At 43.2% G+C, this 16,372-nt stretch overlaps 1 protein-coding gene across 1 annotated transcript in view; it reads right to left on the reverse strand.

Moving 5' to 3' along the window:
- LOC134650155 (polyamine-transporting ATPase 13A3-like) overlaps nucleotides 1–16,372 on the reverse strand; it is a 45,691-nt gene that overhangs the window by 6,421 nt on the left and 22,898 nt on the right. Inside the window, exons 14-16 of the mRNA XM_063505012.1 lie at nucleotides 11,147–11,274; nucleotides 9,754–9,877; nucleotides 8,014–8,175 (exon numbers count right to left, since the gene is read on the reverse strand). Of these exons, the coding sequence (XP_063361082.1) occupies nucleotides 8,014–8,175; nucleotides 9,754–9,877; nucleotides 11,147–11,274 (414 nt within the window). The remainder of the gene's footprint in view (nucleotides 1–8,013; nucleotides 8,176–9,753; nucleotides 9,878–11,146; nucleotides 11,275–16,372) is intronic.

Below are 16,372 nucleotides of genomic sequence, written 5' to 3' on the forward strand. Positions count from 1 at the left end.
TGTGTACCTATAATACCTACTCTTAAGTACATGGTGATTAATCAAATAAGATGGAGATCGTGGGGAGGCCTTTGCCCAGTAGTGGGACACTGTATAGGCTTATAATAATAAAAATAATAATTCATGTTACACATACAACCTTCCTCCGGACACTTTTCTGCTAACTTGCTGCTAATAGGGGCAGTAGTTTTCTCCGTCCCTTTCAGCAGAAAGTTTCCCGAAAATGGATAGATGTAATTATTCCAATAAGAATGCCTAAAGTACACGTGATCGTTTTGTTAAGGCTCGTTATAATATTTATAATAATATACAATAACTATCCGTCCTATTGGGCACATTAATGTGCAATTGTTTTACAAGGGGCAAAGTTGTTGTTTATATTCTCGTGCTAATATTGATACACGAGTAAGTGAAAGTTCCAAAAATAGAACCATGAACGTAGCGCGTGGTTCTAAAAGTACAGGAATCTTGAAAGTTGCGAGGGTTTCAACTTCAGAGCATGAGGCTTAGAAAAAAACCTTTGCTACCAAATTAAACATTTCTTTCCACACCAACGCTAGGAATATACTTAAACCATTAGAAATCAAATCAAATAAACGAATGCTGTAATTATTTATTATTAACAATCACTTAATAAATGTACCTAGCTTTTGTTCACTAAGTATACATTCTCTATACATTCATTAAATTTACAGAAATAGGCACGTCACGCTCAGCGTTTTGGCACTTTTATATGCAATTTTGATTATGGTCAGTCAGGATAATCCGGGCGAATCATACTAGTCGATAGAGTCTGTGCAGAAGAGTCGTGGAATGTAAGGGAGCCCATACATTTCACGACTCTTCTCTTTCCGCACAGACTCTATTAATCTTTACAAGAAATAATAATTTTCACACTCGACTTCAAATAACGGGGTATTTTTTTACATAATTTCATAATAAAAACAAAGGTGTGTTACTAGTAGATTGTTAACCAAGGGATGAAAGGCCCTCATCAGCCCTATAAGCGACTTACTTACCCACACAATGACGCATGTACAGACGTGTCGTGCACACATAATAATATAAACGCAAATGATTTTTGATGTAGGTATGGCGTGTTCCAGTGGTATCTACTCAGTAGGTACCACCAAACCGAGTTTTTTTTTTTTTTTTTTTAATCTTTATTTAGGAAAAAAAGGCCTTCGTCGCTGAGCGATGATGCCGGCCTCATAATAGTTACATATGGTTATTGTCTACAATTTAACAATTTGATTATTAAGTGGTACAATTTAATAGTCTGCTTAGATGTAGGTTTAGACAACAAAATATTACATAAGCCCACGTCAGTTAGTTTAAGTTTGGCTTGCGTTTCAAATGCCCTGCGGTCGGCTCCGATCCGAGCACACTCCACCAATGCGTGGTAGGTATCTTCTCTTACCCCACAACTTGAACAATTTGGAGAATCCACAACTCTCATAAGGTGCCCGAACACATTAAGCGGCATGTGCCCGGAGCGCAGTCGCATGCTTGTAACAACAAGTTGTCTGTTTAGCTGAGCGTCATAAAACCAGGGTATCTTTGGCGGTTCCCTAACTAGAGTTTTATACCATATGCCTTTCTCTTTCGACCTTCTATCGAAGTGATCCTTCCACATTTCAAAACATTTTACTTTGACTTCTCTAAGCAAGTCGGTAAAGAAAGGCATACAGTTTACAGGAATACCTTCGTCAACTCCAATTTTAGCAAATTTATCCGCTACCTCGTTACCCACGACATTTATATGTGACGGAACCCATTGGAATTGTATATTCTTGCCGCTATTTAAAAGCTTTAAATATATATCCAGAATGGTGTAAGCTACGGGGAGACCTCTTTCGCCAGAGGTACATCGAGCTAAATGTTGTAGCGCACTCTTCGAGTCACTGAGCACTACAAAATTTGTCCCATCACACGACAGTATGTATGACAACGATTCGGTAATTGCGTATAGCTCTGCCGCCATTATAGAAATCCTATTGTTTAATTTGAAAGCTGCTGTGGTATTCGTTTGAGGATCATAAAAAGCCGCTCCAACCGCGTTTCCTATCTTTGACCCATCAGTGTAAATCTGTATGAACCCATCGTACTTTTTCCAAATGGTTTTTATAGTTTCCCGTAGTAAGTCCACCGAGCTATAACCCTTCTTGGGTCCCTGGACATTATCTATTGTGAGGTATATTCGTGATTTTATATCTATGTTTGTTACCCACGTGGAGAGTGAAAACATTTCCAGCATGTGAGAACACTGAATAGCTTCATTAGACAGCTCATTATGTACTAAAACCAATAGCGGCTTCTTTTTGGTATTCCAATACGGACTACGGTGACATATAGACGCAAGGTTAGCTATAATGGAAATACTCTCACTATTTTCGATCGATTTTGCTTTTAACCAAAATTTAGATGCAAGATACTTTCTTCTTACTGCCAACGGTGGAAGACATAATTCTGATTCCATAACGTGTATTGGACTGGTTTTAATAAAACCTCCTACTACTCTCATAGCCTGATTCTGAACCCTGTCTAGCTTCTCCGTATTGGTTTTAGAACTGTTATCAAAAAGAAAGCATGCAAATTCCAACCGACTTCGGATAATAGAAATGTATAGTCTCCTTAAGTGTATAGGATGAACCCCCCATGAAGAACCTGCCAAGACGTGGAACACATTTAAAAAAGTTCTCAATTTCTGGCACATGTCGTTAACTTGTTTATTCCACATTAAAGATTGGTCTAACCATAGTAACCATAGTAGTTACCAGCGGTAACGACTTGGTGGTAACTAGTGGGAATAACTCGTTTTCGGGGTTGGTTCTATCAGTAAAAGTTGCTCAGTATAATCCCAAAACCTCCCTGGCAACGGGAATGCACTTATTTTTAGGCCAACATGTACCTATACCTAGCTAGTGCTAGTGTGAATCATTAATTAAAGTTGACGAAGAAGAAAGTTTGTCAAGGAAATGCTTGCGCAGCATGCGCTTGAATTGAATGTGAATTTGGTCTGCGCTTGCCCGATAGAGAGTGGGAGAACGTTCCAAAATCTGATAGCCTATGCCTGTACATGTACCTACATACTATGCCTTAAAACAGTTTTTTGAAAAGATTTCACTATAGCCTAGTTCGAACTACATTAGTCGAGTGGCGAGTATTTTAGTTGACTAAAATCGGTCAACTGACCAAAAATCGTTCGCGCTACAGATGAACGAGTTACAAGTAAGTAAAGACTACGTTAATTTAGTCAAGTGGCGAGTATTTTAGTTACTAAACGTGTCTGAACACCAAAAATGTAGTCCAGTAGACCACTAACTAACAAACTACGACTACTAAGACTACTAAGACTAGCAACTACTCGAACTAGTCGAGACTAGTAAGAGTTAGTGGGCTTTGATCTCGGACTGTCTAGAACACAAAATGACTAGTGTAATATTTTGCCTATATCTCTTTTAGTCTACATCACAAACGGTCTAGAACACAAAATGACTACATATAGGTAGGTTAGGTTCGTTAGGTATCTTCAAATGGCCGAAGGCCAAACCGCACAGAAATAGGCTCCGTCGACATCGCTAACGTAAAGATAAACCGACGAAATGTAGGTAAATAAAGGTCTAAATAATTGTAGTCATTTTGTGTTCTAGACCGTTTGCGATGTAGACTAAAAGGGACATAGGCAAAATATTACACTAGTCATTTTGTGTTCTAGACAGTCCGAGACCAACCCGAATAATTCGCCGACTACTCGACTAAATTGTTGATTTTTAATTTTTAACAAGCAGAAACGTCTGCGATCCATGCTATTAAGGTTAGAATACATTTAAAAGTGGAAAAATTACTGTCTTACGCTCTTACGGTAGATATCGCTCGGGTCCCCTTGACCCATATGGTGGAAAGATTTGCTGGCTATGGATGAGGTCTTGGTGGCTCAGATGGCAGAGCGCTGGAGTATCGATCCATAGGCCGTGAGTTCAAGTCTCACCCAAGACAGTAATTTTTCCACTTTTAAATTTAAATTGTTGATGTTCAGACACGTATAGTAGGATGGTTTTAAAATGCCCGAATCTACTATATACTTATAATAGAGAGATTACCTGGCGATGAATCGCATTGTTATCCTTTGTTAAACCCAACCGCTAATTACGCGTGCAAAATGAAATGCAATAACAACCAATGTGACGTTCCACAGCAAAAGGTACCTTATGGCAGTTGGCGCTTACGTCGCATAGCGCCGCAATAATAATAGCGCGCGGCGGCGGAGCGGCGTTTATAATAGCGTAAGCGCCAACGGCCATAAGGTACCTTTACCCGTGGGACGTCACAAATGATTCCACACAGATAACATCCTTACTGTTTTAAGAATAGAGTTGAAATTACATTAGCAGGTACTCGACATAGAACCTTTTGGAAATTAAACATGAAAATACCACCGGGTGTGGTATGATGTTAGTTATACATAACTATCGTCTTGGTTATAGTTTCTTAACTTATGTATAAGTTATGTATAAGTTAAGAAACTACGAGATCCCACAAAGAAGTATATACTTCTTTGTGGGATCTCGGATGTACATCACACTATTCAGACTAATATACCGACAAACAGACATAGTTTGCGGGTTTTATTTGATTAATCACCATGTACTTAAGAGTGGGTTAGTAGTAGGTTAACATCAATAAATTGCTATGATAATTAGATTAAGATAATATATATGTACCTATGTATTACCTAATTACTATTCATAAGTGCTTGTTGCTAGGCCTACATGAATAAAGTATATTTTGAAATTGAAAAAATTGTTAATAGGTATTAGGTACACAATTACATGCACAATGAAGAGCGGAATTTCTTTTTAGGAAGAATCCTTTGACATGGCGCCTGGCCATTTGTAAGACGTAATTTTCATAGTTAATTGAACCTAACAGATTAACCGTGAAAGGGTAACAGATTAAACATGAAAGGTACTAAATCCTGGCGTAATCAAAATAGTTGTAGCGTAGCGTTTTTTCTTAAAAACGATATCGATACGGTGAAAAATTAAAGCGCCTGAAATTTTTTAATAGCAATGCAAAGTGTAAAATGTGTAAAACTCGGAAACCACAAATAAAATGGCTCAATTTATAATTGAATATTAAAGTACTAAAAAGGTACTAAAATTTGGCTTTTATAGAATTTATCAATAATCGCGGGATCATAGCGTAATAAAATACACCCGCCATTCTGACTGTCAGGTTGGCGGGTGTAACGTTTTTTGGTAATAACTTTAAATACCGTGAGGTACTAATTTTTTTATATGAGGTACCAAATAGTACAAATTAGGTACTAAAATATGGTATGCTTTTTGTTTACTTTTGTTTACATACACCCGCCATTCTGACTCTCACTTGAAAACTTGTTTATTTTCTTCAAACTCGGTAATAATAAAACTTGACCAAGCTCGATTAGGTCTTATGGAAAAGTAAAAACATGAACGGACAAGTCAGAGCGAAATGAACGCGCGAAAGACAGCTAACTGGTATGATTCAAATATCAGTTTAATGTCAGATGCACGTCCGAATTGGCCTGTATCTCTGTTCTCAGTTACCTGACGCGTCTGACGAAGAATGGTCAATGGTGAATGGATGGATGGGCTTCGGATAGAGAATTCAAGATGTGACTAAATGTAACCCTCATTACAACTGTATAAAGACCATCAATGGTCAATACCTGAGGCATCAGCTTCGGACAGAGAGATATCGATGGGCTTCGGACAGAGAATTCACGATGTGACTAAATGTACGCCTTATTACAACTATATAAAGACCATCAATGGTCAATACCTGAGGCATCAGCTTCGGACAGAGAGATATCGATGGGCTTCGGACAGAGAATTCACGATGTGACTAAATGTACGCCTTATTACAACTATATAAAGACCATCAATGGTCAATACCTGAGGCATCAGCTTCGGACAGAGAGATATCGATGGGCTTCGGACAGAGAATTAACGATGTGACTAAATGTACGCCTTATTACAACTATATAAAGACCATCAATGGTCAATACCTGAGGCATCAGCTTCGGACAGAGAGATATCGATGGGCTTCGGACAGAGAATTCACGATGTGACTAAATGTACGCCTTATTACAACTATATAAAGACCATCAATGGTCAATACCTGAGGCATCAGCTTCGGACAGAGAGATATCGATGGGCTTCGGACAGAGAATTCACGATGTGACTAAATGTACGCCTTATTACAACTATATAAAGACCATCAATGGTCAATACCTGAGGCATCAGCTTCGGACAGAGAGATATCGATGGGCTTCGGACAGAGAATTCACGATGTGACTAAATGTAAGCCTTATTACAACTACATAAAGACTATCAATGGTCAATACCTGAGGCATCAGCTTCGGACAGAGAGATATCGATGGGCTTCGGACAGAGAATTCACGATGTGACTAAATGTAAGCCTTATTACAACTACATAAAGACTATCAATGGTCAATACCTGAAGCATCAGCTTCGGACAGAGAGATATCGATGGATTTCGGACAGAGAATTCACGATATGTGATTACTGTGACTAAATGTAAGCCTTATTACAACTATATAAAGACCATCAATGGTCAATACCTGAGGCATCAGCTTCGGACAGAGAGATATCGATGGACTTCGGACAGAGAATTCACGATATGTGATTACTGTGACTAAATGTAAGCCTTATTACAACTATATAAAGACCATCAATGGTCAATACCTGAGGCATCAGCTTCGGACAGAGAGATATCGATGGATTTCGGACAGAGAATTCACGATATGTGATTACTGTGACTAAATGTAAGCCTTATTACAACTATATAAAGACCATCAATGGTCAATACCTGAGGCATCAGCTTCGGACAGAGAGATATCGATGGGCTTCGGACAGAGAATTCACGATGTGACTAAATGTAAGCCTTATTACAACTACATAAAGACTATCAATGGTCAATACCTGAGGCATCAGCTTCGGACAGAGAGATATCGATGGGCTTCGGACAGAGAATTCACGATGTGACTAAATGTAAGCCTTATTACAACTACATAAAGACTATCAATGGTCAATACCTGAGGCATCAGCTTCGGACAGAGAGATATCGATGGGCTTCGGACAGAGAATTCACGATGTGACTAAATGTAAGCCTTATTACAACTACATAAAGACTATCAATGGTCAATACCTGAAGCATCAGCTTCGGACAGAGAGATATCGATGGATTTCGGACAGAGAATTCACGATATGTGATTACTGTGACTAAATGTAAGCCTTATTACAACTATATAAAGACCATCAATGGTCAATACCTGAGGCATCAGCTTCGGACAGAGAGATATCGATGGACTTCGGACAGAGAATTCACGATATGTGATTACTGTGACTAAATGTAAGCCTTATTACAACTATATAAAGACCATCAATGGTCAATACCTGAGGCATCAGCTTCGGACAGAGAGATATCGATGGATTTCGGACAGAGAATTCACGATATGTGATTACTGTGACTAAATGTAAGCCTTATTACAACTATATAAAGACCATCAATGGTCAATACCTGAGGCATCAGCTTCGGACAGAGATATCGATGGGCTTCGGACAGAGAATTCACGATGTGACTAAATGTAAGCCTTATTACAACTATATAAAGACCATCAATGGTCAATACCTGAGGCATTAGCTTCGGACAGAGAGATATCGATGGGCTTCGGACAGAGAATTCACGATGTGACTAAATGTAAGCCTTATTACAACTACATAAAGACTATCAATGGTCAATACTTGAGGCATCAGCTTCGGACAGAGAATTCACGTTGTGTGATTACTATGTGACTAAATGTAACCCTTATTACAACTATATAAAGACCATCAATGGTCAATACTTGAGGCATCAGCTTCGGACAGAGAATTCACGTTGTGTGATTACTATGTGACTAAATGTAACCCTTATTACAACTATATAAAGACCATCAATGGTCAATACCTGAGGCATCGGCTTCGGACAGCGAGATCCCGACGTGCGCGGCCTTGAGCGCGCCGCAGTCGTTGGCGCCGTCCCCGCACATCCCCACCACGCGCCCCTCGCCCTGCAGCGCCGTTACCAGCTGGGTCTTCTGGTCGGGACCGAAGCGGCCGAACACTATGCCTGTGCGGAGGAATAAATAAAAATTTGAGTAAAGCACAGACAATCCAACCTCTAGACCAGGGATGTTGCGGATGCCGATTTTTTGACATCCGCGGATGCGGATGCGGATGCGGATTTTTAAAGGCTCACATCCGCGGATGCGGATGCGGATGTCAAGATAGTACCATAAAAAACGTCAAATATTACATTTAAGTAATTTTTTTTTTCAAAAAACCGGCCAAATGCGAGTCGGACTCGCGTTCCAAGGTTTCCGTACATTAAGTCCCACTCACGCTTGACTGCTCATTTCTAATAGGTTTTTTTGGTTAATGACTAAATTACCTAGCAGTCTAGCACTTACGCCGATGCTAAGACGTTCCTGTACCGACCTGTTCCACATCCGCATCCGCATTAAATCCGCATCGATTTTGTGCGGATGCGGATGCGGATGTTGAAAATAATGCGGAAGTTCCGCGGTTGCGGATGCGGATATTCGCAACATCCCTGCTCTAGACATAGTATAGTCGCGCTACCCCCTCTGCCACACATACGGTAGCGTTACTCCATCTTCGAGTCAATCCCGTGCCGTGATTGGTCCGTGTCCTTGAACGGACCAATCACGGCACGGGATTCGCTCACCTCGTCCCCCCGCACCCCCGTATTTTTGGCAGCATCGGTTTCATGAAAGAATTGGCCTAAGCTCAGTCTAGAGGTTGGATTGTCAGTGGAGTAAAGAAAGCTAGAAAGTTGGCTTAAAGAAGAACCTTGTTCTTTTAACCTGTAATTAATGAAATAATTTTAAATGTCAAAACTAATTTAGTTTTTAAGTACTAACATTATTTTTAAGAATGTACTAACAAATATAAGATCGTGTTATCTTTACTTAATAAATTGAAATTGAATTAAGTTTCGTACCCCCAAAGGAAAAAAAACAGGACCCATAATCAGGCGTGACTCACTCCGCGATTTCGTCGCGTCGCTACAAGTTACAGTAACAACATATACTAATCTATGGCTACAAGTATGTACATACAAGTAAATGCGGCCCACACAAATTTTGGTGTCTAGCCATAATTAGTTGCCGCGCACCGCTACGGAACGGACGCCTGCTCTCGCTTGCGCCACCTAGCGGTCATATTTTGTCGTAATATACGCGTTTTGTTAGAGTGAATCTTCTTCTATTATTATTTAACATGTGCCATAACACTCTACGTCTGTTACAGACAATTTGCTACGAAATTACTGAACCGATTGAGTTGAAATTTGCTACTCATAGTAGTATGTAAGTCGGTTACCCAAAGACGGTCGTGAAACAAAACTAAATATAGACACTCTTACAGCAAGTTGCCCTAGGCTTATTTAGTCATCGTGTCGTTAGGTGAGTTATATTTTTGGAAGTTAACACACTCATTACCACCCAGCCAAACAAGACATCCGCGTCAGGGCCCAAAAAATTCATCATATGAAGCTGTACCACGATCCCGACTATCGGGTCGTCCGGCCTGGGAACGAAATCATAAAATACCCGATATTCGGGTTTTGGCACTGAATGTGTTCAGTCAGTATACGAAGCTGCAATTTGTGGGAAAAATCACTAACCTCTATTAAGTACAGTGGTCATCATCTCCGGGTAGTAATTTCGTATGACGGACCACGTTTTCCCTTCCAACGCCAGCACATAGATGTCGCTAGCGAGCTTCGGAGGCCCGCCTTCCCCGACCACCTGGTAACAATAAACTATTGATAAGTAAACTAAGCTATAACAGTGGGGACACTCCTGACTTCGGGCAAACTCGGCTCCGTTCGGTTCAGCATTGCTCCGAGCAATTATTAGGTTGACACAACTTGACGTCCCTTTGCGTGCACGACCACAGATAAGATAATGGGTTGAATTTTGACAACCCTAAATAGCCGAAAGGGATAGAGCCATAAGTTAGAAAGGGATATCATGATTCGACCCTCAATCGCTGTCAAACTTCGGTTTTGTAGGAAGTGTCCTTTCTGTACGGTAGTAATTACTTATTCTGTGGCGATAATCAATGTTGTTAAACCCCGTTATCTATTGCAATGCATTGAAAATAAAGGTTTGCTAAAATATCTATAGGTGCCCAATTTCGTCCAAGTAAAACATTATAACAATAACTTTACCAAGAAATACATATAGATTAAAATAACAACAAATCCAGATGCTTAAAAAGTTCAGTATTGTTTTATTTATATCTCCGTTGACATTTGGTGGGACGTCAGTCTTTCCGTGACCACAGCTGGTGCAACTCGGCTGAAACGTCGGAATTTAAGGAAAAAAAAAAAGAAATTATATCGCGGTAGACCCGTTTGTGTAATTAAATATGCTTAAAAAGTATAATATTTAAAAAAAAAATCTTTATTGCAACTTTGAGTGGTTACATAGCATTGGTTCCTGGCTCTCAAAGTAGGTGTCCCTGTGTCTCAAGAGCCAGTGCATATTAAAGTAAAAAACTCTAAAATAACCTTTTAACTTCGCCTAAAAATGTATTTTCTTCTGAAAATTAACTAATACTTATTCCAAAATTTAAACCGAATACGTATCAGGGATGTTGCGGATGTAGATTTTTTGACATCCGGATATTTGAAGGCTCACATCCGCGGATGCGGATGCGGATGTCAAGATTAGGTACTTAGAATACGTCAAATATTACATTTTTTTATTTAAAAAAAACGAAACTTTTAGTATTTGAGCAAGAATATAGGTGCGTTATATTTAATAAACAGTAACTTCGCCGACTTTTCTGGATCTAGACGATTTCGTTATAGGTAATGACGAAATTACCTAGCACTTACGCCGCCGCTAAGACGTTCCTGTGCCGACCTGTTCGACATCCGCATCCGCATAAGCTCCGCATCGATTTTATGCGGATGCGGATGCAGATGCGGATGTTGAAAATAATGCGGAAGTTCCGCGGTTGCGGATGCGGATGTTCGCAACATCCCTGATACGTATAAATAAACTCACTTCCATACACAGCGGCGGCCGCGTGTCGTCAGTCTGCTGATGGCCGACCGTGATGAGCACCAGCTTTTGGTGCGGCTGCACCATGAAACACCCTCTGGCCACGGACATCGCTGTCATTATGTTGTCACCTGCAACAAGTTAATTTTTCTCAAAAATGGACGGCAAAGTCGACGTTGCCGGTTAAAAAATAGGTCGCAAAGTGTGTAGTTTATGGTCATTCTAAAAATTAAAACGTTAAAAACATCGCAGTCTCGATTTCGGGACTGCAATGTTGCATACAAATTCCATTATTAAACGAGTTCCAAACTTTTTAAAACTTTAAATGGCCATATCAAATGAAGGCATAGGTCCATTAAACAGCCAAACAGATGATCAGCACTATTATTATTATAATGATGGTACCGCGACTATTTAGGTGTCTCAAATACGTTGGCGTATTTTCAGCAGAAAAATACACTTCTATTTTTTTTAAGACGGCAAGCAAATCTTTTTAATGGTTTTACTTTTCTCTGTGAAAATTAGAACGTTGCTTCTGTAAAATATTTCTATTTCTTGCACCATTTTTGAGAAAAGCACTATATATGACTCGGCTGGAAGGCTACTTGCTGGCTTCGGATTCAATTAAACGGACTCCCAAGGTCGTCCGTTTAAAACGAATCCTCAGCCTGCAAGTAGCTACTTCCGAACCTCGACAATAATGTACTATTAAATCACCTAGTCATGAAAAGTATGACAGTACGTTTTAAAGACCTTCTTTTTCCTATGAAACAAGGGGCAAGGGGGAAGGGGGCAGTGTCTAAAAAATCGAAATTTAGTGTGATGTCAATAATGGACGTCCAATCTAATCGCCTAGGTAATAGGGGCGAGTGAATGTTGTTGTTATGTATGTTTGTTTGTTTGTTCTGCAATGGGAGAAGTATTCGCAGTCAGACTTGCTACCAAAATTCCAGCGGCTCGGCCTTTGGCCTCGCGTAGAGGCGGACACGTGTCGGACGGTCCGAGCTTTCGGGTTCGCTTATTAGGACACTTAGCGCCACTTGCACCATCCCAATAACCAGGGGTTAGCCGGTTAAGCCCTTAACTCAGTGTCAAATTGTACTGGTAACCATGGTAACTCCAGGTTTAACCGATTAACCCCGGGATGGTACAAGTCTCGTTTAAGGACGTTGCAGGAAGATGTAACTTAACCACGACCCAATAGTAAAAGGGATTTTTTTGTCAATTCAGATTTTGCACTAGTGCTATATCTGTCACTCTTATAGCGATTGCGATGCGACACGAGGCACTGGTACTAACAGCAAGTAACAGTGTTTATATATGTTTTCAAGATGGCGCCTTGTGCCATACCTGTGACCATAACCTGCTTGATGTCCGCCTCGTGCAGCTCCCTGATGACCTGCGTGGTCTCCGGCTTGAGGCTGTTCTGCATGACGAGGAAGCCGAGGAACGTCATGTCGCACTCGAGCCCCTCCCGCTTGACGCGCTGCGCGTCCACCCACTTCATCTTGCGGTCCGGCTTGTGTCTGTCCCATTCTTACTGTACCCGTCTCACTCTAACCATAGCGATGAGAGCGTGAGGCACTAGTGCAATCACTGGCACTCTTAACTATATGCGCGAAGCGCATATAAAGATGAGAACGCGAGCACTAGTGCTATATCTGTCACTCTTAAAGCGATTGGAGCGCGAACTGGTACTAACAGCAAGTAACAGTGTTTATATATGTTTTCAAGATGGCGCCTTGTGCCATACCTGTGACCATAACCTGCTTGATGTCCGCCTCGTGCAGCTCCCTGATGACCTGCGTGGTCTCCGGCTTGAGGCTGTTCTGCATGACGAGGAAGCCGAGGAACGTCATGTCGCACTCGAGCCCCTCGCGCTTGACGCGCTGCGCGTCCACCCACTTCATCTTGCGGTCCGCCTTGTGTCTGTCCCATTCTTACTGTACCCGTCTCACTCTAACCATAGCGATGAGAGCGTGAGGCACTAGTGCTATCACTGGCAACTGTATGCGCGAAGCGCATATAAAGATGAGAACGCGAGCACTAGTGCTATATCTGTCACTCTTAAAGCGATTGGAGCGCGAACTGGTACTAACAGCAAGTAACAGTGTTTATATATGTTTTCAAGATGGCGCCTTGTGCCATACCTGTGACCATAACCTGCTTGATGTCCGCCTCGTGCAGCTCCCTGATGACCTGCGTGGTCTCCGGCTTGAGGCTGTTCTGCATGACGAGGAAGCCGAGGAACGTCATGTCGCACTCGAGCCCCTCGCGCTTGACGCGCTGCGCGTCCACCCACTTCATCTTGCGGTCCGCCTTGTGTCTGTCCCATTCTTACTGTACCCGTCTCACTCTAACCATAGCGATGAGAGCGTGAGGCACTAGTGCTATCACTGGCAACTGTATGCGCGAAGCGCATATAAAGATGAGAACGCGAGCACTAGTGCTATATCTGTCACTCTTAAAGCGATTGGAGCGCGAACTGGTACTAACAGCAAGTAACAGTGTTTATATATGTTTTCAAGATGGCGCCTTGTGCCATACCTGTGACCATAACCTGCTTGATGTCCGCCTCGTGCAGCTCCCTGATGACCTGCGTGGTCTCCGGCTTGAGGCTGTTCTGCATGACGAGGAAGCCGAGGAACGTCATGTCGCACTCGAGCCCCTCGCGCTTGACGCGCTGCGCGTCCACCCACTTCATCTTGCGGTCCGCCTTGTGTCTGTCCCATTCTTACTGTACCCGTCTCACTCTAACCATAGCGATGAGAGCGTGAGGCACTAGTGCTATCACTGGCAACTGTATGCGCGAAGCGCATATAAAGATGAGAACGCGAGCACTAGTGCTATATCTGTCACTCTTAAAGCGATTGGAGCGCGAACTGGTACTAACAGCAAGTAACAGTGTTTATATATGTTTTCAAGATGGCGCCTTGTGCCATACCTGTGACCATAACCTGCTTGATGTCCGCCTCGTGCAGCTCCCTGATGACCTGCGTGGTCTCCGGCTTGAGGCTGTTCTGCATGACGAGGAAGCCGAGGAACGTCATGTCGCACTCGAGCCCCTCGCGCTTGACGCGCTGCGCGTCCACCCACTTCATCTTGCGGTCCGCCTTGTGTCTGTCCCATTCTTACTGTACCCGTCTCACTCTAACCATAGCGATGAGAGCGTGAGGCACTAGTGCTATCACTGGCAACTGTATGCGCGAAGCGCATATAAAGATGAGAACGCGAGCACTAGTGCTATATCTGTCACTCTTAAAGCGATTGGAGCGCGAACTGGTACTAACAGCAAGTAACAGTGTTTATATATGTTTTCAAGATGGCGCCTTGTGCCATACCTGTGACCATAACCTGCTTGATGTCCGCCTCGTGCAGCTCCCTGATGACCTGCGTGGTCTCCGGCTTGAGGCTGTTCTGCATGACGAGGAAGCCGAGGAACGTCATGTCGCACTCGAGCCCCTCGCGCTTGACGCGCTGCGCGTCCACCCACTTCATCTTGCGGTCCGGCTTGTGTCTGTCCCATTCTTACTGTACCCGTCTCACTCTAACCATAGCGATGAGAGCGTGAGGCACTAGTGCCATCACTGGCACTCTTAACTATATGCGCGAAGCGCATATAAAGATGAGAACGCGAGCACTAGTGCTATATCTGTCACTCTTAAAGCGATTGGAGCGCGAACTGGTACTAACAGCAAGTAACAGTGTTTATATATGTTTTCAAGATGGCGCCTTGTGCCATACCTGTGACCATAACCTGCTTGATGTCCGCCTCGTGCAGCTCCCTGATGACCTGCGTGGTCTCCGGCTTGAGGCTGTTCTGCATGACGAGGAAGCCGAGGAACGTCATGTCGCACTCGAGCCCCTCCCGCTTGACGCGCTGCGCGTCCACCCACTTCATCTTGCGGTCCGGCTTGTGTCTGTCCCATTCTTACTGTACCCGTCTCACTCTAACCATAGCGATGAGAGCGTGAGGCACTAGTGCCATCACTGGCACTCTTAACTATATGCGCGAAGCGCATATAAAGATGAGAACGCGAGCACTAGTGCTATATCTGTCACTCTTAAAGCGATTGGAGCGCGAACTGGTACTAACAGCAAGTAACAGTGTTTATATATGTTTTCAAGATGGCGCCTTGTGCCATACCTGTGACCATAACCTGCTTGATGTCCGCCTCGTGCAGCTCCCTGATGACCTGCGTGGTCTCCGGCTTGAGGCTGTTCTGCATGACGAGGAAGCCGAGGAACGTCATGTCGCACTCGAGCCCCTCCCGCTTGACGCGCTGCGCGTCCACCCACTTCATCTTGCGGTCCGGCTTGTCTGTCCCATTCTTACTGTACCCGTCTCACTCTAACCATAGCGATGAGAGCGTGAGGCACTAGTGCCATCACTGGCACTCTTAACTATATGCGCGAAGCGCATATAAAGATGAGAACGCGAGCACTAGTGCTATATCTGTCACTCTTAAAGCGATTGGAGCGCGAACTGGTACTAACAGCAAGTAACAGTGTTTATATATGTTTTCAAGATGGCGCCTTGTGGCATACCTGTGACCATAACCTGCTTGATGTCCGCCTCGTGCAGCTCCCTGATGACCTGCGTGGTCTCCGGCTTGAGGCTGTTCTGCATGACGAGGAAGCCGAGGAACGTCATGTCGCACTCGAGCCCCTCCCGCTTGACGCGCTGCGCGTCCACCCACTTCATCTTGCGGTCCGGCTTGTGTCTGTCCCATTCTTACTGTACCCGTCTCACTCTAACCATAGCGATGAGAGCGTGAGGCACTAGTGCAATCACTGGCACTCTTAACTATATGCGCGAAGCGCATATAAAGATGAGAACGCGAGCACTAGTGCTATATCTGTCACTCTTAAAGCGATTGGAGCGCGAACTGGTACTAACAGCAAGTAACAGTGTTTATATATGTTTTCAAGATGGCGCCTTGTGCCATACCTGTGACCATAACCTGCTTGATGTCCGCCTCGTGCAGCTCCCTGATGACCTGCGTGGTCTCCGGCTTGAGGCTGTTCTGCATGACGAGGAAGCCGAGGAACGTCATGTCGCACTCGAGCCCCTCGCGCTTGACGCGCTGCGCGTCCACCCACTTCATCTTGCGGTCCGCCTTGTGTCTGTCCCATTCTTACTGTACCCGTCTCACTCTAACCATAGCGATGAGAGCGTGAGGCACTAGTGCTATCACTGGCAACTGTATGCGCGAAGCGCATATAAAG

Source organism: Cydia amplana, chromosome 8 (genome assembly GCF_948474715.1).
Source record: "Cydia amplana chromosome 8, ilCydAmpl1.1, whole genome shotgun sequence".
In the NCBI taxonomy this organism is placed as follows: domain Eukaryota; kingdom Metazoa; phylum Arthropoda; class Insecta; order Lepidoptera; family Tortricidae; genus Cydia; species Cydia amplana.